This window comes from Larus michahellis, chromosome 13, assembly GCF_964199755.1.
Source record: "Larus michahellis chromosome 13, bLarMic1.1, whole genome shotgun sequence".
Classification (NCBI taxonomy): Eukaryota; Metazoa; Chordata; class Aves; order Charadriiformes; family Laridae; genus Larus; species Larus michahellis.
Window position 1 is genome coordinate 2693554 of NC_133908.1, and position 24590 is coordinate 2718143.

At 46.2% G+C, this 24590-nt stretch overlaps 1 protein-coding gene across 2 annotated transcripts; it reads left to right on the plus strand.

Moving 5' to 3' along the window:
* The first annotated feature begins 251 nt into the window (after positions 1-251).
* FBXO21 (F-box protein 21) lies at positions 252-20442 on the plus strand. Of its 2 annotated transcripts, XR_012589726.1 has the most exons (13): positions 254-514; positions 3345-3480; positions 5306-5400; positions 7579-7700; positions 9519-9665; positions 10392-10525; positions 10775-10911; positions 11741-11917; positions 12710-12842; positions 15431-15621; positions 16637-16794; positions 19297-19491; positions 19784-20442. XR_012589726.1 is itself a non-coding variant. In XM_074605910.1 (12 exons), the coding sequence occupies exons 1-12, from the start codon at positions 291-293 to the stop codon at positions 19960-19962; spliced, it is 1833 nt and encodes a 610-aa protein (XP_074462011.1). In that variant the 5' UTR covers positions 252-290; the 3' UTR covers positions 19963-20442. The 2 variants fall into 2 exon arrangements, 1 of the variants encoding a protein (XP_074462011.1); XM_074605910.1 differs by lacking the exon at positions 19297-19491 and having other exon boundaries at positions 252-514.
* The last annotated feature ends 4148 nt before the right edge of the window (positions 20443-24590 follow it).

The following is a 24590-nucleotide window of genomic DNA, read 5'->3' on the forward strand; positions in this document are numbered from 1 at the left end:
GACGCCTCTCCCCGAGGGGGGTACAAACTTTGCAGACGCTCCCTAAGCCCCTCGGCTGCCCTTGACCTGGCGAGGCGGCCCGTCCCGCCCCGCCCCGCGCCGCCACACTTGGCAGACGCTCCCTAGCGCGCCGGCACGGGCAAGGCGCCTCTGCGCTTTGCGGGGCGGCGGCACTTGGCAGACGCTCCCCGCGCCGTTCCTCCGCCTTCCCTGTGCGCCGGAAGCGTGAGATGCTCCCTAACCCCGCCCGCGGGGAGGCGGGGGGGGGTGCGCCCAGGTAAACATCCAAGATGGCGGCGGCGGAGGGCGCGGGTCCGGCGGGGTCGCGGGGCCCGGCGGAGGCCGAGGCCGACGGGATGGGCCTGACGGACCTGCCGGGCGAGCTGCTGGAGCTGATCCTCTGCTGCGACGTGCTGGGGGCCGCCGACATCGGGCGGGTGTCCTGCACCTGCCGCCGGCTGCGTGAGGCCTGCCAGCCCCGCGGCAAGGTGTGGCGGGAGCGCTTTCGCCTCAGGTGGGCACCGCCGACTGTCACGGCACGGCGCTCCGGGGGGAGCTGCGAGGGAGGGCGAGGGGTGACCGGGCCTCTCCTCGGGGCCGGGCAGGCGCGGTCAGCGCAGGCCGGGCCTTGCTGGGGGTGTTCAGCTGCCCTCGGTCCCCTGGGCCTGGGAGGGCCGGGGTGCGCCTGGGGTGGGGAGAGTGCACCCCACATAACGCCATCTGTGTCTTTCTTCTCTGGCCGGCTCTGCAAGGTGCATACGGAGCCCATGACGGGTGGGACGAGCTGGCTTTCCGTTGTGTTATAACGGGTAAGGAGAAGGCCCTCCCAAGCAGGGGTGGCAGGGACTGTCGCAAGGCTGCTTCCCCTCCGAAATCCGCCAGGAGGGGACCACGGGAGCCTGCCACTTGGAGGAGGGGGGGTCTTTGCAGCTCACACACACACACACTGCTCGGAGGGGGGGGGGGGGATGTCTTTGGAAGCACCCCGTGCTCAGAGGATGGGGGTTTTGCAGCTCCCCCGCCCCACGCTGCTCGGAGGAGGGGAGTGTCTTTGCAGCCTCTTCCACAGCCAGGCACTTGGATTACCTGCAGGCCCCAGATCCAACCTGGGGGCCGGCATTGGTGCAGACACAGGGCCACATGCGTATTGGGGTTGTCAGCTGGCCTCCCTCATCCCACTAAGGTAGGCAGTGTTAGCAAGCAGCTTCTAAAACAACTGCCAAGACTTGTCCTGTCACAGGACTAATGTTTTACAGCAGAGAGAGGACTTTATTTGTAGTGCTTTTGGGAGAGCCGTTTTCACAGAAAGCCAAATCCTTTGGAGTAACTTTTGCTGCTTGTGAATTTAGTTACCCCCGAAGGCAGGTGCAGGGTACCTGATGAGGACATAGCTGTGTTATTAACGTTTTAACTGGTTACGCTTTATCTGGGAATAAAGTATGAGTGTTATTGTTGATATTGCTTATGCCTCGGTGGTTTCAGCGGTTCTAGAAACACCACTCCTTCACTGGGCTTGCCAACCTATCTAGAATAGGGCACACTCATCTGCTACCTGTTTTTGTCTGTGTTTTGGCACCGGAAAGGTAGCAATATTGCTTTCTCTAATTGCCAGTTGGCTTCTAAAATTTAGCATAGCTTGAACAAGAGGATTATTCTCTTCCCACCAGTGAAAAAGGCTGCTAAACAATTACAGCTTCCCCAATTCACTGAGCTATGGCTTGGGATGGCTGGCCACATCCTTTCACCAATTCAGCGGCTCTAATTTCTGAAGCGAACCTGAAAGTTTAAAAATGGTTCACATCCAACAGCTGAAATGTGGTAGGTGATTAGCACAAGCTGCTGCCCTCCTCTGCCTTTGATAATAGAACTTTTGGCAGGAGTTTGCACATTGACCTTGTCATCCTGGCTGGAATCCACCCTGAGTAATTGCACTTTACCTTCCTGAAATTTTCAATATAATTTCAACCCAAGAAATTACTCTTTCTCATCCTAAAATAAATGATTGTAATTGTTATTACAATGTGGCTGCGTTTCAGCAGTAGATGAATGGCTAGGGATCCATCAGGGGAGAGGTTGTTATATAATGTGAAGTTATTTGCTTAGTCTTTGACTTTATTTTGTAACTGCAGTTGCAGTGTGGCTTTATTATTAACTGGTAGTAAAGCATCTTGCATGTGTGGACGGACACAACTTTGCCTTTTGGTCAGTTGGTAGTAATTATTATACAGAAGTAGTGATTTAAGCATTTGGCCTTCCTTACTATTAAAAGTAAAAATACATCAATATATAAAAGCGTGTGTATGTGTATATATATATATACACATATAACCTGAAAAGAACCGAAGGCATCCTTGTAGTTGAAGGAAGATGTTTTGTAAAACCCAGTAATAATTAGCAGAATTTCAAAATGGGAAATAAATGCCCCTGTAAATTTACGAGGGGCCTTTCTCTCAGCTTTCTTTCCCATGCTGTCCAAAATATTTCTGTCTACGCTGATTCTTCTTTGTGTTTCATACACAAATGATCTTGGTGTCTTTTCATTAGAAAAGGTGGTGCTGCTAATAGCCCTCAAAATATTATCTGAAGTTTTCCAGTTGAGCCTTGAAAAGCTTCTTATTAAGCTGTGGAGTGTATTTTAGCTTTTGGACTTTCAGACTCAGTAAAGCAGGTACGGCTTTCTTTTATGAGAAAGGTGTCGCGTTTTTTAAAAATAATTATTTCTTGTATTAAAAATGAACTGCAAGAGAATTTAACTGTCACAGTTTGACTTCAGAATTCTGTTTTCCTCCAGTAGATGTTGCCACCAGCAAGGGCAACAGAGGGAGCTCTGTTTTGTGCATCCTTTCAGTTAGACCCACAAGGTAATAGGAGGAACATGGGTCAATGAATTCTCATTCTATTCGATGACAAGTTAGCTTACATGTGATACATCTTCAGAATGGCAAACTTCTTTTTTCTGTTATAAAACTCTGCCTCTCTTCTACTAATATGGTACGTATGCTTATTTTGCAAAGCTCTAGAGGAAATATCAAAAGTATTTAGGATATTTAGATATTGAAGTACCTGGAGTATGAATTTTTTGAAGGTTTCTTGTTGGCAAGCTTCAGGAGAACTTACTTTTAAATAACCATTACTATGCAGATGAAATCAGTTGGATTTATGCTTTGATGCTTGAGTCAATCATTGGATTAATTTATACAATGACACTTAAAGTTGTACTGTGTCTTGGCAGTGTCGCAGCTCCACAAGTCATGTGGTTACAATAAGGAGCAACTTATGGTTCTGGAGCTTCTCAGTGAAGTTGAAATACTAATGAACCTGTTCACTTGTTTCTTGTTGTGTAGATGGCCATCGCTGCTGAAATACTATAGCCACACAGACGGTGTTAGCTGGCTTGAAGAATACAAAGCACGACACAATGCTGGTCTAGAAGCCCAGAGAATTGTAGCTTCATTCTCCAAAAGGTTCTTTTCAGAACACGTAAGTCATCTGCTCTATGTATGTGCAACAGCCTAGCTACTTGTTTAGTATTTCTTATTAGTTTGTCTTTCCTCTCTCTTCGTGTCTTTTCAATTATGCAGACAGAAATTTCCTATTTCCTCACTTTGTGTGAAAATGCTAGATCACCAGCCAAAAGGGGAGAAACAATTCAAAGTCCAAAGGTGCTTACAGTCCAAAGCACACTCTGCATATCACATTCAGCTGTTGCCGCTGCAGCTTTAAAAGCTCTTTGTTCACTGCTGCATGTTCAGACCCGGCTCTGGGAACTTCTGAAGGACTGGTAGTTTGTTGACACATACCACAGCCTATTAATTTATCTCACTGCAAACCTTGTGCAAGGATATGTTCTGTGAGTTGTCAGAAGTCATTTGAAAACAGGATCAAGACGCAATAGGTTCACTGAATTGGAAAGTATATTACTTAATTTCTTTACCCAACCATGACACCAAGATGCTTTTGCGTTCAGTGTGAAAAAGGTGAAAATGTAGTCTCTTGGAGAGACTGGCTTGCATGTGAAACAACAGTAATTTCATTGTCTGTTTGCGTAGTTGATGCCTGTGGGTTTTGGCTGGCTGTACAGTTTGGGTCAACCTGAAATTCTGTGGAATAGGTGTAAATGCTGCCCGTAACTTCAGCTGAGTTAAAATTTCACACAAGAGCCATTAAACTGCCACCCCTGTGTGTCTGCTCTGCAAATATCTTGTGGTCCAGTAGAGAATTCCCCTAAGGGATAGGAGACCTTTCTTGAAATCCTCTTAATGATTTTAAGCAAGGGTTTGCACCTAGATTTTCACCCTGGAGATACAGGCTGTGGGGCCAGTAGGGTATTTGGAGTCGCATATCTCTTAGCTGTTCTTTTTGAACTATTCCATTGCAGTTGCAGCAGGTAGACATTTGACCATGGAGAAATGTGTGTCGGGGCATTATCCGGGGGCAGAGGCTCATGTATTCCCGCTGTTTTAATCATGTATGCAAAGCCTACTGAGAGACCATTCAGCAATACCCAGAGGCCTAATAACGAAGATCATCTCTGGTCGGGCTAGGAACTGCAACTTGAATTCCCTCCATAGAATTGAGGGGAAGAGGCATTTAACCCAGTTCTTCTAGATCCTGTGGAGTGCCTGCTAAGATACAGTATAACGGGAATCGCTTTTTCCTTACTCTGTTAGCCCGTGTCTTTTACTGAAAAGCTTGAAAGTAAAAAGATTTGCTACAGTTCAATCAAAGCTTAAAAAAATAATTCTGAATTTTGGAAGAAAATAACTCTTCTGAATATAGATACCTAAGTGATTGTTTAAAAAAAATCTGTTCCATCAAGAAGCTGATAACGCTGGGTTAGTGCTCGTACTTAATCAGGTGAGGTAAAGTGTAAGTTTGAGGCTGAGATGAAGGCTCCTGCTCCTTCATTCCTTCCCCCAGCTGCAATCTGCTACACTAGGGAGGATTTGTAGAGGTTCAGTCAACCACAGGCAAAAGTTAATTCCACCTTAAAAATTACTTTTAGCTTGGGCCCAGCCCGCATAAGATCTGGTATGTTTGTGCTCATCTGTACACCCACCGTAGGAGCCCCCAGTGCTGTAGTAGTTAGCTCAAATTGCCGTAGGGGGCTACTGGGGCTCTCAGTGGGTCCTTGTGATAAATCCATGGAGTAGAGACCATGAGTACTTGGTGAGCTGGACGTTTTTAAGATCTTACATAATTTTTTAAAAAATAGAACAGAATTGCTTTTGAGACTTTTTATGAAATTCTGTTCTTTTGGGAAGAATCCGCTGTGCTCTCCATAATTCATTGTCTGGTTTGACAGGTCCCCTGCAATGGATTCAGTGACATTGAGACTCTCGGGTGCCCGAGTCATTTTTTTGAGGATGAGCTGATGTGTATCCTTAACATGGAAGGAAGGTAAGAAAGAGGGGGATTAGAAACAGAAGGGATTTTTCCCCTTTCACTGGGTAAAGGAGAATGGTTCTGTGGTGAATGCCTGACCTCAGCTTCCATCCTTTTGTCACTCTCATAAAACAACATCCTCAGGCTTACCAAGGCCAGGAGGTGTTGCTGTGTGTTTAATTTCAGAAAAAAATTAATATTCCCAAAAGAAATCATGTAAACTATTCTGTAAGAAGGAAGTCCCCTGGCTTTGTGTTGCTGTTTGTTGCTTATTTCCTTGCCAGTTCACAACATCTCTTGGGATGTGTTCTGTGTACCCTCTGCTCTGCAGTAGTTTTGGCTTAACGAGTTCCCATCCTCATGTTCCCTTTTAAATTGAAACCTGGATCAGTTTGCTGAACTGATTTGCAGGATGAGGCCACAGCACTGGAGGGAAGCAGGAATACTCAGTGAGGATTGCCACCATGAATCCCTGTATCATGAAACTACAGCTTTCTCCCCCCCACCCCCACCTCTTGGTGCTTTTCTTAGCTGTAGTAGGTTGGTACAATTTTTGTCCCCAAATAAAGAACTGAGTTTAATCCAGCCACTGCAAAACTTGCAGTTCTGTAAATTATTCAGACAGGTGAAATGCCAGGCGGGTAAATAAAACTTCTGTTTAGCATGTGCCTGGGTATTCTCATCACCATGGTTAATGCTGGGCAGGATGAATAAGTCACTGCTTTACTTGACGCTTTTTCTGCTGGTAGCATATAAGCCATGCTGATTTTGCTGTGGTACAAAGCAGGGATAGATTGCTCTTAATGGGGTCTAATAGCCTTGATTAAAGGGACTGTTAGTAGAGCTTGAAAAAACATAACTGGAATGGCAATCATCTCATTTTTGCTTTTTCACATCCATTTTATTACCTTCCCTATTTGAACTGGGACTAAACATCTCTCATTTGACAACTGGTTAAAAAGCTTTTGAGCCTTTGCACTGGCCAAATGCCTCCCCATAAAGCAGAATTGATGCTAATTACACCCTGATTAAGCTGTAGTCATTGCCATTCAGGAGCATTAGGCTAAATCATTTCCCTGGAAGATATCCCAATAAAGCAGTTGTCCCTATTGAGCATCCCAGTTTATTGGAAGAGGATAAAGTGTTATGAGGTTTGATTGTTCTTCTGTCCAGTGGGATGGAGAAGGCTGATTTCACCTGCAATCTGGAGGAGAGGAAACATAAGCAGGGAAAGAGGGGTTTTTTTTGAAGAAGGAAACTGGACTTCTTTTAAACACATGGTGAAGGCAGAGTCTGGGAATCAGTAGAATTCTCCTTTTGTTTTTTTTTTTTTTTTGGGGGGGGGGGGGGCGGGCAGGGGACGCGCAGGGTTTTGTGCCATTCCTAACTTTTGTGTAAAAGTGCTCAGTGAGGCACAGGGTAACCCATTGCTAAAGGCCAGGGCTTGCTTAGATGCGTGTGATTTGGATGGCTCTGAGTTGGTGTGTTGTATTTCAGGTGACCTCTTCAAACCTTGTCTGGATAGTAACCAGCTCTCTATTGCTGCTTCTTGGGTGCCTCGCCTTCGCTTGTTAATTTAGAAAATGAAGGGGCTTTACTATAAAAAATGTAAGGTTTTGGATTGTGTGATCTACAGACCAGCAGTTGATCTGTTCCTGCCTTTTCAGAGCAACAGAGGTGTTTTTCTTCTAGGGACCTCTTTTTTTTTTTTTTTTTTTTTTTTTGTCTTCTGGATGCTATTGGACCTACATTCATGTCCCACATCAGTTTATTTTTAATGGTGAGAGGATGCTTTAAGATTGATTCTGGAGGGATCCAGTCAGACAGAAGGTAACGTTTTATGACAAAAAATAGAGGATTTTAATTGGATGTTCCTGAGCTAGTTTAATTAGGATCTGTGTTGTTTCCCATGATACTGTATCTTCTCAAAATTATATATTGGTGATAAGATAAAAATCAGAGATGATAGGAGCAATGTTTTGCAAGTGTCTCATCCTGTGGCTTTTTGATGACAAATTTCTTCTTAACGTTTACCTTTTTGGTTGACTCTTCAGTGGTAGTGGTGTTGTCAGACGTGTTTTGAAAAGCGACAGTCTAAATTGTAAACCTATATTCACTGGAAAAGTTAAATCAAATGTTCACTCTTAAAGTGCTTGTTTAGGGCAATACTACTTTTTGTATTTAAATATGCAGGAAAGGTCTCACCTGGAAGTACTATGCAAAGAAAATTCTATACTTCCTACGGCAACAGAATATATTAAAAAATCTGAAGGAGTATCTTCAACGCCCAGCTGACCGGCAGTCATTTTTGGAGGGTAAGTCTTTGGCAGAAATCCCACGTAGAGCACCTCGTCACAGCTTTCCATCATTCTTGTCTTACTTGGAAAGAGCCGCCTTTGCTTGTATTTCAAATAGCCCTCGGAAAACGACTCAGAATTAAGTTTGGTTTTTTGATGTACCTGAAATCCCTAAAATCTTGCAGTAGTTGCATAGTGTTGCATCAGAATGTCAGGATTATGTTAGTTTCTGTCAGTGCTGTATGCTTGAATAATTGCCCGTGGACAGATGAGCTGAAAAGCAATGGACAAAATGTTGAAACATTTGCATTTGAATCTTAACAGTGTATTCAGGAAATCAGCAGTAGCTCAGCGTCCTAATTATCTGACACTGCAGAAGCATTTTAACTGTGGCCCATGGGCTGAATATGGCCTAACAGACCAACTTACCTGATTTCAAGTCAGCTTCCTGCTATCTCCTTTTCCAAGAGCTGCTCAGATAAGGGTGAGGAGCGAGCTGCAGGCAGGGGGAATTGTTGTTGCAGCTCGTAGCCCATGTGCTATGGCTTTCTTTCAAGAGCTGCCTGACTGCTGGACCATTGAAGCAGTGCAGTCTAGAGCTGGGGAGCCGATGGAAGTCCAGTTACACGGTGGGAAGGCACATGCACCTGATATGAAGAAAGAAGAGGCTCTTCTGCAGTTCACGTCCTCAATCTGGTGGATTATTCTTTTCTTCAAGCTTCCTGTGGAGAAGATGGTCTTCTGAATGCACCGAAAGCTACCAGTATCTGTAGAAGAGTCTCTCGCTCTTGGTATAGACCTCAAAAATGTCATACGAAAAAGTCTCTAACACCGAAGCTGGTTCTTGTTAGTGGCAATAGACTTTGAAGAAGGGATTGTATTAGGGCAAGAAGGGAAAGGAAAGTGGCTTTTGCTGGAAACAAGCGAGACAGTTGATTATGTGACTTAATCATGTGGCTCACAAATAGATGCATTTGTCTGCCACGGAGATATTATTAGAGCACCAACAAGTAGTTTTTTGTGAAGTTTCACGTGGTCAGCATGGGGAACACTTGGGCGGGGGGAGAGGAAGAAGACACGGCTTGGTGCCCTGCTGAAGTCCTTGAATGCAGGCCTGTCATGGGTGTGCTAACGAAGCAATGTAGGAGGCTGGAAGAGGTATGATCCATGCAAAATTCTTACAGGTGAATACAGTTAATTCCAAAGACAGAACAGTAGGGAGGCTTTGGAAAGAGCAGTGGTGACAAAATGACAAGCAGAAGATTCTGAGAAAGGGCTGTTTTTCTCCTGCAGAAGTCTGACAGAAGAGGCTTGGGCAGCAGGAAAATAAAATGGAAATCTGTTCTGATGGTTTTCTGACATGAAGATGGAGAGCAGGCGTGGAAGAGAAAGGTGAATGTAGCAGAAGAGGGAACGATGAACAAGAGTGATAGCTATGGAGGATATGGCAGGAAGAAGTCAGAACTGAAGCATAAGTGAAGTTGAGATTCTTTCAGGCTCTGAATAAAAAACATTGTAAGCTGGGAGGATGCCAGGAGGTGCATTGTGACCAGTTGGCTAGTTAAGCTTGGTCTAGCAGCCTACCTGCTCAGTGTACTGTCTGTTGCTTTCCCTTTCAGGATGACGGAGAGGAGAATAGTTAATTTAACTGGTATTTGTCATGTCAGCTTATTCTTTGCATTTTTTGTGGTAAATCCAACATATGAGTGCAGATTTTAAAAGGAAAGCTCTTGTGTTCTGCTGCAATTGCTTGCTGCATGCCTGGAATTTACAGTAGGTAAAACCAAGCAAAGAAAAAACTGAAGCCCTGTTTCTTATGTAGTTTGTTTTTTCCAGGTGCTGTTTTAATTGATCAATACTGTAACCCATTGTCAGACATCTGCTTAAAAAGCGTCCAGGCGCAGGTGGATGATATCACAGATAAAGTGCGTAAAGTCCTGCGGACGAAAAATCCAAGGCACCCCAGCTTGGCTTCCAAGGCAGGTACTGTACAGAAACATATGTGTTACTGCAGAGCATTTCTGCAAGTCTCGGTACAGGCAGGCAAGGTGAAACAGCTGTTGAATTATTGCAGCTTAAAGAGCTGTTGTTCTTCATCCCCTGGCAAGCATATTCTGACATTTGCTTAAAACACCATTGAGGCAACAGCCGTTTGGTGAGCCACAGGGACTCAAAAGCCCAGGGCTGTCAGTCCATATGATGCTGTCTAAGAAAAAAAAGAATTGGGAAGGAATTAGGGAGTTTCTTCTTTTTTTTTCCCATTCGTCCCTGAAGTCTTAAGTAGTCCTGATATCTGTAGCAGAGCTGTGGGACAGGGGATCGACCTCTTTTCCTCTGCAAGTCTCAAAGTCAGCAGCAATAGAAAAGGTACATGCTTTAACATCTCCAAAGGTCAGGCAATATCTTGCTCCTTGGTTTGTATAAGCGCTATCTAATGTTTGCTGTCTTTCAAAGAGAGAATGAGCGGTCTGCCTGTATCTGTGTATCTGGAGTGGCCAAGCTGGGACGCTCAGGCGGTGAAAGCCACTTCCCAGGCATGCCTGGGCGGTGTGACATGTCCAGCTGCAGTGCTGTGTCTCTTGACTGTCTGAATTGAGATGAGTCTCTTGTGTTCTTAGTCCATATGAAGAATTTTGGTCTAAGGTTCATTGCGTAAAGGTTGAGAACCCTTGTTTGCTCAGTATTTATTTCATTGCATGTGTTTTTTAGGAGAGATTGTGATTCCAGAAGTGGAACTTCAGCGGCAGGTGCTTGATGCTATGAATTGTGTCCTATATGAGCAGTTAAAATACAAAGGAAACGAGCTGGATTACTATAACTCCCTGAATTCATACATTCACCAGGTATGTATATGTTAGGCCAAAACTAGGAGGCTGCGAGGCTTGAGGCATTCTATTTGTGGTGTTTATTTGTCTGTATGTAGTCAGCCAAATAACTCTTTCTGAAGAACAACTTGCTGTAAAGTCAGCGCAATGTCATCTTTCGTTGCATATTCTGTCAAATTGGTGTATTTTTATTTGTGAAATCAAACCTTGAGGTTTTGTGTTTTTTCTTAATATCCCACATGTTCTTACCACGTTTTTATCCCCCAGGTTTTGATCCGCAGGACAGGAATTCCCATCAGTTTGTCTGTGCTTTATTTAACAATTGCCAGGCAGCTAGGAGTCAAGCTTGAACCAGTCAACTTCCCTAGCCATTTTCTGCTGCGATGGTGTCAAGGAAAAGAAGGGTAAGTGATCTGCTGAATTTCAAAGTTGCGTCCACAGGAATAAAAGCCAGAAAGCATTTACAGCTGCAGACTTCTACCTGAACGTTTGATTGTCTTCCATCTGTAATTACTATCTATATGGGTGAAAAGATCAGATCTCTAAAGTTTTCCCAGAATTCCTCTCTGCTGTTGATGAATGGTAACAGATTTCTTGAGTGTGAAATAATAGTAACCATGAGGTAATGTTTATCTTATTTAAGAAAACTATGAAAAACTGGGGGTGGTGGGGGGGAAAGGTGCTGATTTCACATAACCTTTCATACAGAGCAGTTGCTAAGAGTCCATTGCTGCTGTTCTGTGCACTCAAATTAATACTCTGAGTCAGTGCAGGATACGTCTTTGACCAGATCGTGATCAATTTACAGAAATCTGTATTTTGTGAATGACATCAGCAGTCCAATTCAGAGCAATGGTTTTGTCTATATATACCCCTTTTGGCACTAGGCTTCAGATGCTATATGCGTGGGCTCTGTTACACTTTCCAGGGCGGTGTTATAATATAATCTAGCAATAGATGCAGCAAATCTGAAAATACCTGAAGGAAAGAGCTGACACGATGGAGCAAAAAGTCCCCTTGGTTTCACCGTCTTTTCCCATATGTGTTTATCTGAAGAAGCAGCTAGGGGGAGAGAGAAGGTACAAGATAATATCTTTTTAGGAGGGACCTGAGGTATGAATGACGCTTGTTTTACGAACAAGCTTGAAGGTGCTGAGGGAAGAACAGAAATAGATAGCCTTGCTTTACCACGAGACCCATCATCACAATTCAGTTTCCTTGTTGTTTCATTAGAAGCACAGATATTTTTGACTACACCTACATTGACGCCTTTGGCAAGGGGAAGCAGCTGACGGTGAAGGAGTGCGAGTACCTCATCGGCCACCACGTGACAGAGGAGTTCTATGGAGTGGTGACTTCAAAAGAGGTCTTGCAGCGTATGGTGGGAAATCTCTTAAACCTTGGCAAGCGGTGAGTTGAGGATTGTCTGGCCTGTAAGGCCTGTAGGGGGAGCGAAAAGGGCCCAGAGTATACTGTCTGTGTATCTGATACTGCTTCTTCACGGTATTTGAGTGAGTGCTTTAAAAAGTGTCAGTTGCTCCAGGGGATCTTGAAAATTCTGTATGTCACATTGCATTGTCTAGTTGTTTTTAATCACCTGCAGCAGTGTTGTGTGGAAACAAAAATATTTAGTAAAACTAGTTCCCCTCTAGAAAATGGACAGATCACTCTTTTCTTCGTGAAAAGCTGATAGGGACTGTTCCACCATTCCCTTAAGAACAGAGACCTTCGTTATAATCTGGTAAGCACAGCCCATTTGTTCACATGAGCATTTTCAAAGGTACTGTTGGCTTGTAAAAAAAATCTGGTTTTCTTTTCAAATACCCTTGCTAATCACTTTCCCAGGTAGCCATAGAGAGAAATCAGAGTGAAAGGATTGCTTTAGGTGTGATTAAGCTAGGGAAAGAAAAACGGATTTCAAAAGGGAAATGGCTTGGAGAGTGAATTCACTGTGTAGGATTATGTTATATTGACCAAGCAGAATACCAGCGAAGTGGGAGGGTAGAGTCCAGTCATCAGTTGTGTAGCATTTTTCCTTCTGAGTAGGCTGTTGGATGTGATGAGTGACGGTCAGTGCCAGAGTCGCTCTTACTGATGCCTGTACCTGTAGCATCATTTTTGGTGACTACCCCTGTAGATCGGAGTACTGGGGATAGGGGTTGAAGAGCTAGCCTTACAATTGAGTTTCTTTTTTGCTGGCAGAGAAAGCACTGATCAGTCTTACCAGCTCTTGAGAGACTCGTTGGATCTTTACCTGGCCATGTATCCGGACAATGTGCAGCATCTAATGCTCCAGGCTAGGTTATACTTCCACCTGGGAATCTGGCCAGAAAAGGTACCTCGCCACTCGGTCGTATGTTTTCTGGTAGACTAAGCGCTATTAACACTAGTCTGTTGATTTTTAGACTACGTCAGCTTGCGTTACAGTCTGCCACAAGTTGTTTCTGTTATAAATGCAATTGAATGAGTTATCACATTTTGGAGAAGCAGAGAAAAGAGAATGATTCGTGCTTGCTGGCCCTAGGGGAGACTTGCGAGCAGCCTCAAGTCTGAGTCGTAATTCATGATTTACTGCCCAAGTCTAACAGCTTGTCTTGCAACCCGTACTGTGGACTTCCAGGTGTAAGTTAGAAGAGCATCCTGTTTGGTTTATGCCTAGATTGTGGTAGTGGTGGTAGAACTCTTACTGGACTCGTGTAAAAGGAGTCAGAAAACCTTAGGAAGTTATCTTTTATGAATACAACCAAAGCCTTTCTCTGAAACCTTAGCCACACAGTCAGTGGCTCTTGTGAAAAAGCAACTTAATATTCCTGTTCTTGGGATTCTTCTTTAATATCGCCTTTAGCATAGCAACTTGAGTCTTGCTATCTTGTGAACATGGGAAAGAAGGTACCGAGACTTACAAGTCATCTGGATCGTCTGTGCCTTTCACTGAGTCAGGGGAAGGCACAGGGAAGAAGCAAGTAACTCAAAAGTCTGATTTCTTTAATGTGTCACTACAGCAAAGAGGTGTTCCCTTTTCAAAATTTCCCGTACTACTACAGTGAAGCTCACGCTCTTGGGCAATGCCTGTGCCATTTACTAATGTGAGGTTTGGGTGAGGGGGCAGAAGTATTGGCTGGGCAGCTGAGCAGAAAACAAAGCTCTTTCCACCAAGTTAACTGAAGCATAGGACTGCTGGAAAAGCTGTCTTTTGAAGAACAACCTTTGCTAAGCTTATCATTCCTTTCTTAGGGCAGCAAGTTTTAGGGTCGCCACGGAAAAGAAAACAGCACAAACTAAAAAATTGGTGGGGGGGAGGGGGGACACTCGCAGAGCTAAAATGGCAACCGTACGTAAATAGGGGACAGCAAAATGAAACACCGAAAGATCTTCTTTCCCCTTTCTGGCACTCAGCGATGTGTTTGTAAAGCACCAAGGCTTTACATACTTGTGTTTTGCTGCCCCTCAGAACAAATCATACTACCCCATGGATGAGTTTTACATGTAGTTTCTCTGCACCGCGTTGCCAGATGCAAATGGTAGTGTGCAAATTTAGGTGTTTTCAGTATTGCATCCTCATAGGCATCCAGTGGTTCCAGTCTGTTGGGTCGTTTTGTGGCTAGCCAGAGAGAACGCTCTATGTCTGACAGAACAGAAGATCGCAGATTTAATGGAAACCTGGCAGATTTATGGAAAGTGGTACAAAAACTTAAAAGTCAGGCAGAGCTACACAGAATGTTGCCCTAAATGTTTGCAAATAACAGTAAATGAAATTGCCGAGAATCTCTGGCAGCTATGGTCACTGTGCTAGGCCTTCCCGTTTCTGTAGGATTTTTCAGGATTTTCACATCCTTCTTAAGATGCCAGCCAGAGAATTAAGGTGGTCAAGAAGCCCGAGCTGTGTTTCTTCTTCTCATATTTAATTACTCACCTGTTCTTTTTCTGAAATTTCTTTTCTTCATCTCTTGGCTGATGTTCATACTCTCAATAGCCCGAGATTTCTGTTCCTCTTCTGCTGCTCTGAACTTAGAGTGACCAAAACTTCCAGCATATGATGGAGGAGACAATCCTTTCACCAGGTGCTAAAGTGTGTCAGATTTTGAAACTGTGGCAGCACCTGAGGTATTTGATGTTGTGATGGGTGTATCTGTCTTTTCCCAGCCTGTTTAGACAACAGTTTTGGTAAGAGCAAGGGGAAGAAAAAAGAAAAGGGTAAAACTTGGATTTCCTGCCTCTAACTAACTTAGCGGCAGATGCTCTGATAGTGTGCCAGAGAGTGTTGGTAGGCTGGTGTTCTGGATCTACAGGCTTTGCCGCTTTGAGAGCGCTTTTGAAGTTAGTGTTCTTTAGTCATCCTGAGACAAGCAGGTTCTCTGTCTCTCGTTCGCTATTACGTGGTGTAGCATCATAAAGGTTATTTGCGTTTCATTCTGTGCTGCCCTATTTTTCCTCTGCCAGGCTCCCACAGACAGGCTGAGGATCTCATTTAAACTAAAATGTTTGTTCTCTAGTGCAGCAGAAGTCATCTGGAATTACTTCCCAGCAGCAGTTTGGGAGACTAGCAACAGTATTCTCTTAACATTTCATAAACCTTCAGACGGTCTCATCAATGCCTTGCGGTCACAAAATGTGACGCGATTAACTTGTATGACTTAGTTTTAAGGAGTGTGCTTGACAGTGCCCTTCCTTGGAAGCAGGGAGCTTTGCAAATAGAAAAGGGGAGGACTGTTTGCAATTTCTGCAGGCTAAGCAAGTGGGAAAAACTCCTTGGGAGTGTGTAGCTAGAGCAAAGGTTCTCAGTCTGTGTGGAAAACTCGGGTGGCAGACCTCTAGGCCTGGGCAATTAGACCCAGCTGACTTGCGAATTGTGACTGTATATATCTGTAAGCGTTGGACTGCTGTAGAGACTTGTTCTGATTCTCTTTGTTTTGGTCGCTGAAGGTTCTGGACATCTTGCAGCACATTCAGGCTTTGGACCCATCCCAGCATGGGGCTGTCGGGTACTTAGTTCAACATACCCTAGAGCACATTGAGCGCCGGAAGGAGGAGGTGGGACCGGAGGTGAAGCACCGTTCAGATGAGAAGCACAAAGAGGTCTGCTTTTCCATCGGGCTGATTATGAAACACAAGAGGTGAGCTCTTCAAAACCTTCCCTGCATTAGCAGGCTGTACTGTAACGACAGGTGCAGAAGTGTTTGTTCTGAAAGTAATGAGACGTGGGTTTATCTGCCAAGGAGGTATCTGGAATGGAAAATGCCAGGCACGTACGTCTATGCCATGTACCTTGTAGAAAAATGGGGGCGGCTCTGTCTATCCTTTGAGAGAGCGAGTGTCTTCACTGCTGCTTGCTTGCAGAGAGAAGTTTGTGAGGTGACTTGTCCAAGTCATCATATATCACACGGCTAAAATTTGCACAGCCCAGAGCTCTTGAAGAAACATCAGTAACCAGTTAATGAGGGACTGTGGAACAGAATCAACTTCAAAAAAGATTGTAAGATTCCCAAGACAGCCTATGAATCTCTCCTTGTGCTGTTATTACCCCCTTTTCCTGCATTGCACAGAGGCTTTGTGTTCCTGCCTGTGCCGCTCTGCCAGAATGACAGGCCAGCACTGTTTTGCTTCGGCCACTCCTCCAACTCATCAAGACATCTGGAGTGTATTTTAAGGGTGCAGCAGTGACAGTTACACCTTGTGATTAATCGCATGAAAAAAAAAAATCTGAAAATAATAATGGCTTTGTTTCTGGGAGTTCAGTATTGGGATTGCCACGTCTGTGTGATGGGCACAGAAGTAATTGCACAACACAGTAGGACGGTTGAGTCTCTCCCTGTTTCTTGTTTCCTGTTCTCCTGGTTGCTGACTTCCAGTCTCTTTCCCATTTTCATTTCTTGCTCACATTTGGTTTTCCTTTGTCCTCAGCTGTTTATTCCTGTCTGTTTATCCAGGTACTCCTAGTCATTTCCCCCCACCTCAAAGTACACACACATACGCACACAATCTTTTTTGAATTGATTTTTTTTTTGCCCTCTCCTCCTTGTGCCAGCTCACAGGAGGTTCCTGTCCTGTTTGCACTGTATTAATCTTGAGGAAAAAGAGCTGGGCTCCGGAGTTTTCACAGTCTTTGATGTGCATTTTTTTTTTAATTAGATATGGCTATAACTGCGTGATTTATGGCTGGGATCCCGCCTGCATGATGGGGCATGAATGGATCCGGAATATGAACGTCCACAGCCTTCCACATGGGCCCCACCAGCCTTTCTATAATGTGCTAGTAGAAGATGGCTCTTGCAGATATGCTGCTCAAGGTGAGCAGGACTCTCCTCTGTTTACTATCTGTTTAGAAGTACCTTAGGAGAAAGAGATGCTTAAGTGATTAACTCTCTTAATTATGAAACATAAACTGTTAGTTAAGGTTGAGGTAGGAAGGAAAGGGATCTTGAATTCGTGGCCTGTGTTGTTTGCGCACCGTGAAATGAGTACTGCTAGGAATGAATGTTAAGGACCACTCTGGTATAATCTCCTTTTGCCTTAGAAATGTGTTTTGGACATGATTGGGTTTATGGTGTAGACCATGATGGCTGCTTTTAAAAGAGGTAATTCAGCTTTTGCTGAAGTCTGAAGTTCTGTCACACTCTCACTCTTTGAAATTATAGCTGTGCTTTGGGCAGGACCTCAAAATAGATTCTAGTGAGAGAGAACGCAAACTTTGCTTGTCAGGGCATGGCTCTGAGCAGCTTTTATCAAGAGACGGTATGTGCCAGGATCCCAGAGAACATGCTAATGCCACATCTGATATGAATGGGACAAAAGTGAATGTCTCTGCTAAACCTCTTTGCATTTGTGAAGTCTCTATCACCCATTCTTTATGCAACATACCGTAAGAAAGGAAATTCTTGTCTGATGGTCAGATTATGAGGTTAGGATACAAGAAATGTTGAACTGAGCCTCAAAAGGGAAAAAAAAAACCCTATATGTATATATCTATAACTTTGTACTGTGTGAACAGAACATTTCTTTGCCTCGTGTTTGTTGTTCTCCCTGTGATACAGAGGCATCCCGTCCAGCTGGCGGGGAGCTGGTTGCACAGCCTGGCTGTTTGCTAAGACAAGGTGTGGAAGCTGCTGGAGGGGAAATGCTGAACAAAACGCAGTTCAGCTCTTTCGCCAGGGGGTGCTCCCAAGCACGTTCTGCTCCTGTAGATGAGAGCAAGAGGTGGTTTTACCGGACTGGAAGCTCCTACCTTTGTAGTTTTAAAGTGCAGGTGTTTCTCACTGCTCTGAGAGTTACTTTATATTCAGTAGTCCAAAAAGATGAAGTTGGGACCAGGGATATTGCAGCTCAGCTTCATGGCTCATGTTAGGCAGTACTTGGCCTCTCCGAGAGTCTTAAAAACCAGAAATTCTTGTGTGCCGTGGGTTGATATCAAAATATGCATCTCAGTGAAAACTAATCAGATAATTGTCCACAGTGCTTCTGGGGCTGAGTCATCTTTTACATCTGTTGTCTAATTGTTTATAAACAAGTATAATGCTGGCTGGTTCCAGAGTGCAGGGTATTTTAGCCAAGCTGTAGGTTGACGCTGTCATCTCTGCGGCGTCCAAGTGTTTTGATATTGCTAGGGAAAATAGACGGGTTGGTCCTTGCTGCTGAAATCTTGCTGCCCGAGCATCCCCTCTCAAATACATCTTCACATCATTTGGGAAGGGATTGTTTCATAACTTACTGACCAGACTGGGGAGAAGATGATAGTTTTTTACTGAAAGAATCTTAGACAAATCTGCATGCAGAGTTTTATCTAACCAGCTCAGAAAAAAACACCACACAGATTGTACCTCAGTTTGAGTCCTTCCTGTAAATTCATGGGTTGAGCTGTAGCTAACTGCAAAACACCTGCTTCGTACAGTGAGTTTGGTATCTATCTACCTGTCTGCTCTTGTCTTTCCTTTGTTTGTTTTGTAGCAGCACAGGTTAGACATTTGTGTCTCAAAACTGCCAGTCGGCATGTTTCTCAGGCTCCCCACCTAGTGCCCAACTCGCTTGTCTCAGTCTCTTCCCCGCTGCCAGCTTCTGTTTCGTCACTGTGTTTTTTCCCTTCGTACACAGCTCACTGCTCAGCCATGCTTCTGCAGGGCATATTGGAGTGTAAATTGTTTTCCGCAGTGGTGCAGTATACGAGAAAGGTACTTTGCAAGGCTGTAGGACTGCACCAGCCTGCTGAGGTGTAGAAAGCTTTTGTGGTTTTGGCTGCACACACTGACATACAGTAGCTTCAGAGAGCCTGTGTGGATTAATACGACTTTTGTGCACTCTAGTGAACGGGATGGTTTCAGAGACAGATGAATTATTCCCGAATGATGCTCTCTGCATCCCATCTTGTTCCTGCCTTGCCTTGTAGATAAGTCAGACTTTAGGATTTAGGCAGCTTTTGTTTCTACCTGTACATCTGGCACTGTGCTGGAAAAAATGACATCATTTGGGGCCTGCTGCAGGGCACCTGCGCATGTGATTTACTGCTGGGCTGCCTCCCAGTCACGCCGCTTTATACAAATACTGCGGGAGCACAGGGGCCCTCAGCCTGGGTCGCCTTTGCATTTTATGCCAGTGCTTCTGTGTTGTTTGACTGTTGTGCTTAATCAGGTTATCTTTTAGTACAAAGGAGGAAAGGAGGTGCCCTGGAAAAGAATCAACATGCTCTTCTTAGGGACTTTCTCTTAACTTTGGGAAGTTTGGATTTAGAAAAGTTACTTTTGCAGTGTGAGAAGTGCTTGAAAAACCAGGCTGGTGACTTGACCATGGTTGAAACACAGGCTGATGACTTCAAACAAGAAAGCGCTGGACTCCTCTGCCAGGACAACCTTGTGCAGTCGGCCTCACCTCGGGAGTGTTTGAGCAGGATCTCTCCTAGAAACTGATCTCCCATGGGACTTGAGGGATCAGAGCTCAGCACCGCAGCTTCTCCCTGCACTTACGACCAAGACCTGTGACCAGCAGCATGGGAGCGGGTCAGCATCCTGCTACTCTGACCTCATGTCAGACAGCATGGTCTCGGGCATAAAGTAGTTTTCTTGCCACTAAGAAACGGGGTCAGCATCGCTTAGGAGATGAGACTCCGTGAGCAATCGTACTGGCATACTCTGTATGTATTTTCCTGAAGTAGGGGTGTTTTTTCTTTAAAAAGCCTCAGGAGGTGGTGTTTCTAGAGACACTAACAAGACTTGAGGGAGGCGCAGGATTTATTGCCTTGTGGCAGGTCGTTTCATGTGGTGATAACTTGCTTCTTTCCTTTCCTAACAGAGAATCTGGAATATAACTCTGAGCCTCGGGAGATCCCTCACCCTGACATTGGCCGCTATTTTTCAGAGTTTACTGGCATTCACTACCTAGCAAATACCGAGCTAGAAATTCGGTACCCGGAGGATTTGGAGCTCACACGTGCCACAGTTCAGAAGATCTACAGTTCAGGCAAGGAGTGAGCGCAGAAGGCGTCGTGAGGACAGAAGCAGCTGGAGTGTAGCTTTACCCTCTTCGCAAAACTTGCCTGGAAGGCAAGTTTGGTGACAATCCTTTGGCTTAATGCATTGAAAACTGCATTGAACTTTGTAACTGGTGCTATAGCATCTTTCCGTTGCCTGCCTGCCCATTCTGGCCCAAAGGCACAGGGACACGTTGGTAGTTGAGGCCAAGCGTAAGGATCTTGCAGGGACAGTCGTGCTAGGAAGCGCGTTGTCCTTCGGAAGGATTTGCGCATACTACTTGTTCTGTGATTGTCTTGCCTAGAAGGTCGACACACTGAGATCCCTGGTGTGGAACATGGAAGAACCCCCTCTTCCAGAGAAGGAAGTTGCTTGTCCTTGCAGTGTTGTGGGTTTTTTGTTTGGTTGTGGGGTTGGTGGTTTGTTTTTTTTAATGTATATCTCATGCAGGTGATAGTTTTTAAAGTCTCTTATGTTTCACTGTTGTCTTCTCCAGTCTGAATTTTTGGTCAGATTTTGCTTCACCTCTGTAGTCTGATTGTTCACAGAGCTACCATTCCGATTCTGAATATCCTTATGGGCCTGGGAAAGAGCCCTGGCAGCAAAACCCAAACCAGCTAGGCTTCCAGGGGTGGCAAGCGCAGTGGTAACACTGCGGTCCGGTTGGCCACCTCGCTGATGGTACAAACTCTCCTAATGCAGAAGATGAGCTTCTAGTGCTTCTTCATGCCTGCTAAACACACTCAGTCCATGTTCTTACCTTGTTTTTTGGTCTGTTCATTGTGTATGTCCAAGGCAGGATCTGCGGCACAGCCGTGAGTGCTCCCAGGAGGATTTTGAACCTTGTGGCTCTGTTTCATGGAAGCCTTGAGGTCAGTGCCGGTATGACTTTGATGTATGGGGAGCTTCCACTCACTGTCATCTCCAACCTATAGGTATTTATGCAATACAGTGGGATCGTGACTGGAAACTGGCCAACCCTGAAGGCAGCCAAACTGTGTACGGAAGAGAGATGTTAATTCCTGCAGCTTGAGGCCTTCTTCCTTTTTGCCAAAAGAGGACGGATTTTGGGGGAGCGCATACTCCGCTGCCCAGAAGGGAAGAGCTTTAGCAGCTCAAGGCATATGAATTTCACCATGACTTAAAAACCCGGACAGAACCACTGCAGAAAAGGTTTTCCTTGCGTTCAGGTATTATGGGGTGCAGTGTGACACGGTGTTTGTGCATACACAGAGCCTGCATACCTGAGTGAGTTTCCGAAGCAACATCTCTGTAGATGTCTCTAGAGTCTCCTCTCACTGTCCAGTTGCAATACAGTAGTTATGTCAGAGATGAGCATTAGGTACCGTAGAGTTAGGTGGATGCTCTTAGCCTATTATAGCACTTCGGGTACTGCCACGTGAAATCACACAGCCCTCTTCTTAAAAGAATGCTTGAACTGCATGCCATCCTATTGAAATATTGAGCACTGATTGAATATGAGAAATAAATACTGAAAGCCCAGCCCTTTTGCCAGCGGAGTGGTGGTGGTCTGCAGGAATCTCGGTGCTTTAGGGAGAACGGCCTGGCGTGGTTAGTGCTGAGGAATGGTGAAGGTGCTGTACTCCACCTAGAACTATGTCTTTCAAGAAGTCTCTACTGAAATGAACTTGGAGGGCGGGAAGGAGGAAGAGACTGAAGAATTTCTACGGAAGCAGAATGGATGCGAGTGGAAGCAGGGCAGGGAATCGTCAGGCAAAAATCTTAAAATCCATCTCTTGGTTCTGAGGGTTGGAGTAGACCCCAACCCTCCAACCCTTTTTGAGGGTTGAAAGCAGATCCCAAGATTCCTAGCAGGTCTGGAAGGTTGGGAATGGGACTGTTGAATCTCAAGGTGAATGCTTGTAGCTGAGATGAGGTGTGCAGGAGCAGTGCCTGGGCTCCCCGTTCCCAGCCTCGGCTTTGAGGCTGGTTTTGTGACAGCATGGATACCGGTCAGCCTCTTGGGGCTTTATGCTCCCCCCCTGCCAAACGGGTACTCTAATGCCAGGTAGGATTGTGCCATAAAAAAAAAAAGTCAACAGAAAGCTTTCCAAAGTTTCTCTGAAAACTGGTGCTGGACAATGTATATCTAACCCCCTTGAAAAAGTGCTGTGTACTTTTAAGACGGGGTGCCAGAGTAGTGAGCAGAGCCTGTTACACCCATCTTTCGGGGGCCACCCTATGTTTGTACCCTGCAAAGAGTCTGGCCAAGGAGGAAGCGTGGGAGCTGTGGTTCACGCAGGCTTCCCCCCCCACCCACGGACTCTTACCCATTTCCCTTTTTGCGTGGGGTGCAATAAGGGGAGCGTTACTGTGCAATAAGGGGACAGACGCGCTGCAAGTGACTTCAGTACGCGAGGCCGCCCAGCCAGCCCTGTAACTAAAACCTCTCATCCCTTCGGCAAACATTTTATAGAGGAGCCGTGTCCTCGGGCAGGTCTGCCTGTCTGCTTTGCTGTGCAGACCATGTCAGCGCATGGTTCTGTGGGTGTTGGTGTCGCCCGGGGAGCACAGACACAGCCTTGTACGTGCCAAATTTGAAAGAGACTGGAAGCATTTCAGTAGGACATCAGTCCCATTTTGGGGCGTGAGACCAAACCAAAGGAAATGGTGTGTAAAAGCTCCCCCTTTTTATCCTGTTTGCTTAGGCGTGCTGGCCACCTCCTTCTGTGTCCTGCTGCTGCCTGTGGGGCAGGCTCTGTCGCATGCTATGGGTCAAATCTTTGGTCTCAGGGGGGAGGAATTCCCACATTAAGTACCTGCCGCTCTGGGAGGCCTCGTTCCAAGTATCCAGGATGGCCAGGGAAAACTCAGAACCCCACAAGGATGCCTCTCTGTCCCTGCTTGAGCAACCTCTTGAGATGCACATCAGTTCCCGGGTCCAGCAGAGATGGGAAACACCTCTTTGGGTTGATGGAGGTCACATCGGCAGTTTCCCTGTGCCTCAGGCGGCTCTTCTGTCCCCCCTTGTCCCTCCTGGCAGCACAGGCATCTCTGCAGTCACCATTTGCCCAAGAAGACAGCAGTGGATCCCAAACATTCCTTGTGTCCGTGAGTAATGTCCAGGTCTGTGTGGATGTACGTATGTTAAAGATGATACATATACATATGCGTATACATCGCAATTTGTCCTGTCGTATCTGTGCAGGGAGAAGGGATGTCGTTCTTTCTGGAGAAGGTGGAATTGCTGCCCTTCTCTTGTCCGCCTTTAGTCCCCTGCCATCCCACCGAGCAGGGCTGTCCTGGGTGGTCTGGTGCACTACCAAAGTCCTCTGGTCCCGAGTCACCTGGGGGCAGAGTCCTGTGGACCGAACAGCCAGGGTGCTCTCACGTTAAAATGGCTTTCTGGAGGGCGAAGGGGAAAAAAAAATACGGAGTTGGGGGAAAGAGGAGGCTGGGAGGGGGCAAGGAGAAGCGGTCGGCGCTGCCTGGGTCGGTCGGCGCTGCCTGGGTCGGTCGGCGCTGCCTGGGTCGTTGGGGGAAATGGCTGGGAGAGCCGAGCAGCAGGCACGGGCTGGTTTTGAGCAGTGCCACGGGGTTTGGGGGCTCCGGTGGGCTATAAAGTTCCGTTCCCAGACTCCCCCGAGCAGGGAGTGAGGGCTGTGGGCAGCAGCCTCCTCGGGGAGGTTTGTCCTCCCTTATGGGACCATGTCTTGATGTGCTGCTGTTCCTGAGGGAGGCTGAAGAGTTGATCAGCAAGGGGGCTGTTCCCTGGGGCAGGGGAGGGACAGGTAACGGTGCGGCAGCCCCTTGGGATATCTTCCATCCCCTCTGCACCCATCCCGACACAGGCACAGTGTCCTGACAGTCCCCAGGGCAGGGCCTGAGGCCTTGGTGATGAACCGTGGCAGTTTGTCACCAACTTTTACAGGAAAAAGAGAGACCCCCGAAGCCCTGTGCGCCAGCCAGAGAGCTGCATCCTCCAGGGCTCTGCCACCGAGCGCAGGAGGGCGAGGGGAGGAAAGGACCCCTGGGCCTCTTCTCGTCCCTTCCAGGCCACCATCACATTCACGCCAGGTTGCTCAGGGTATTGTTTCGAGCATCCAAGGGATGTCACAGTTCCATGGGCCTGCCTCCTTGCTCTTCCCTGCACAAGGAGCCAGGGACTGGCTGCTTGGGCAAGGACAGAGCGGTGCTTGTGTTACTCCTCTCTCCCACCCACCTCCTCTTGCCTGGGCTGGGCAAAACGACACAGCAGATGAAAAATTATCTGTCCCAGGCCCAAAGGGTCCCTGAGCCCCAGGGTCACCCTGACACTGACAGCGGAGGTTGCAGGATGGGGACATCTTTCTCTTTTTTTTTTATTTTTATTTTATTTCTTTTAAAGCAGGTATTTTGTTGGATCTGGGACAGCTGGAGCTTGGAAATTATTCGGTTCCTTTCCTGTTTCTATTCAGCTTTAAAAAAATAAATGACACTGACTTGCTCCCTGCTGCCGTAGCGCGCTCTGCTTCCTGAGCTGCCTGTCTCTTGCGGAACCGCTGCGGTGTCTCTTGGAAGCGTTTTGCTCTTCCCCTGCCCTGGGGGGAGGTGGATGTGTCCCTGCCAGCGTCCGACTATGGGCTGGCAGCGAGAGAGGGGGTGCCACAAACACCCCCTCGGCACCA

Excerpts from the sequence above, each read along its gene's own strand:
- FBXO21 (XM_074605910.1), top strand. The coding sequence starts at position 291 with ATGGCGGCGGCGGAGGGCGCGGGTCCGGCGGGGTCGCGGGGCCCGGCG. Across the intron at positions 12,843-15,430 it reads TGGGAATCTGGCCAGAAAAG|GTTCTGGACATCTTGCAGCA; the intron begins GTACCTCGCCAC and ends TGGTCGCTGAAG. Across the intron at positions 15,622-16,636 it reads CTGATTATGAAACACAAGAG|ATATGGCTATAACTGCGTGA; the intron begins GTGAGCTCTTCA and ends TTTTTTAATTAG.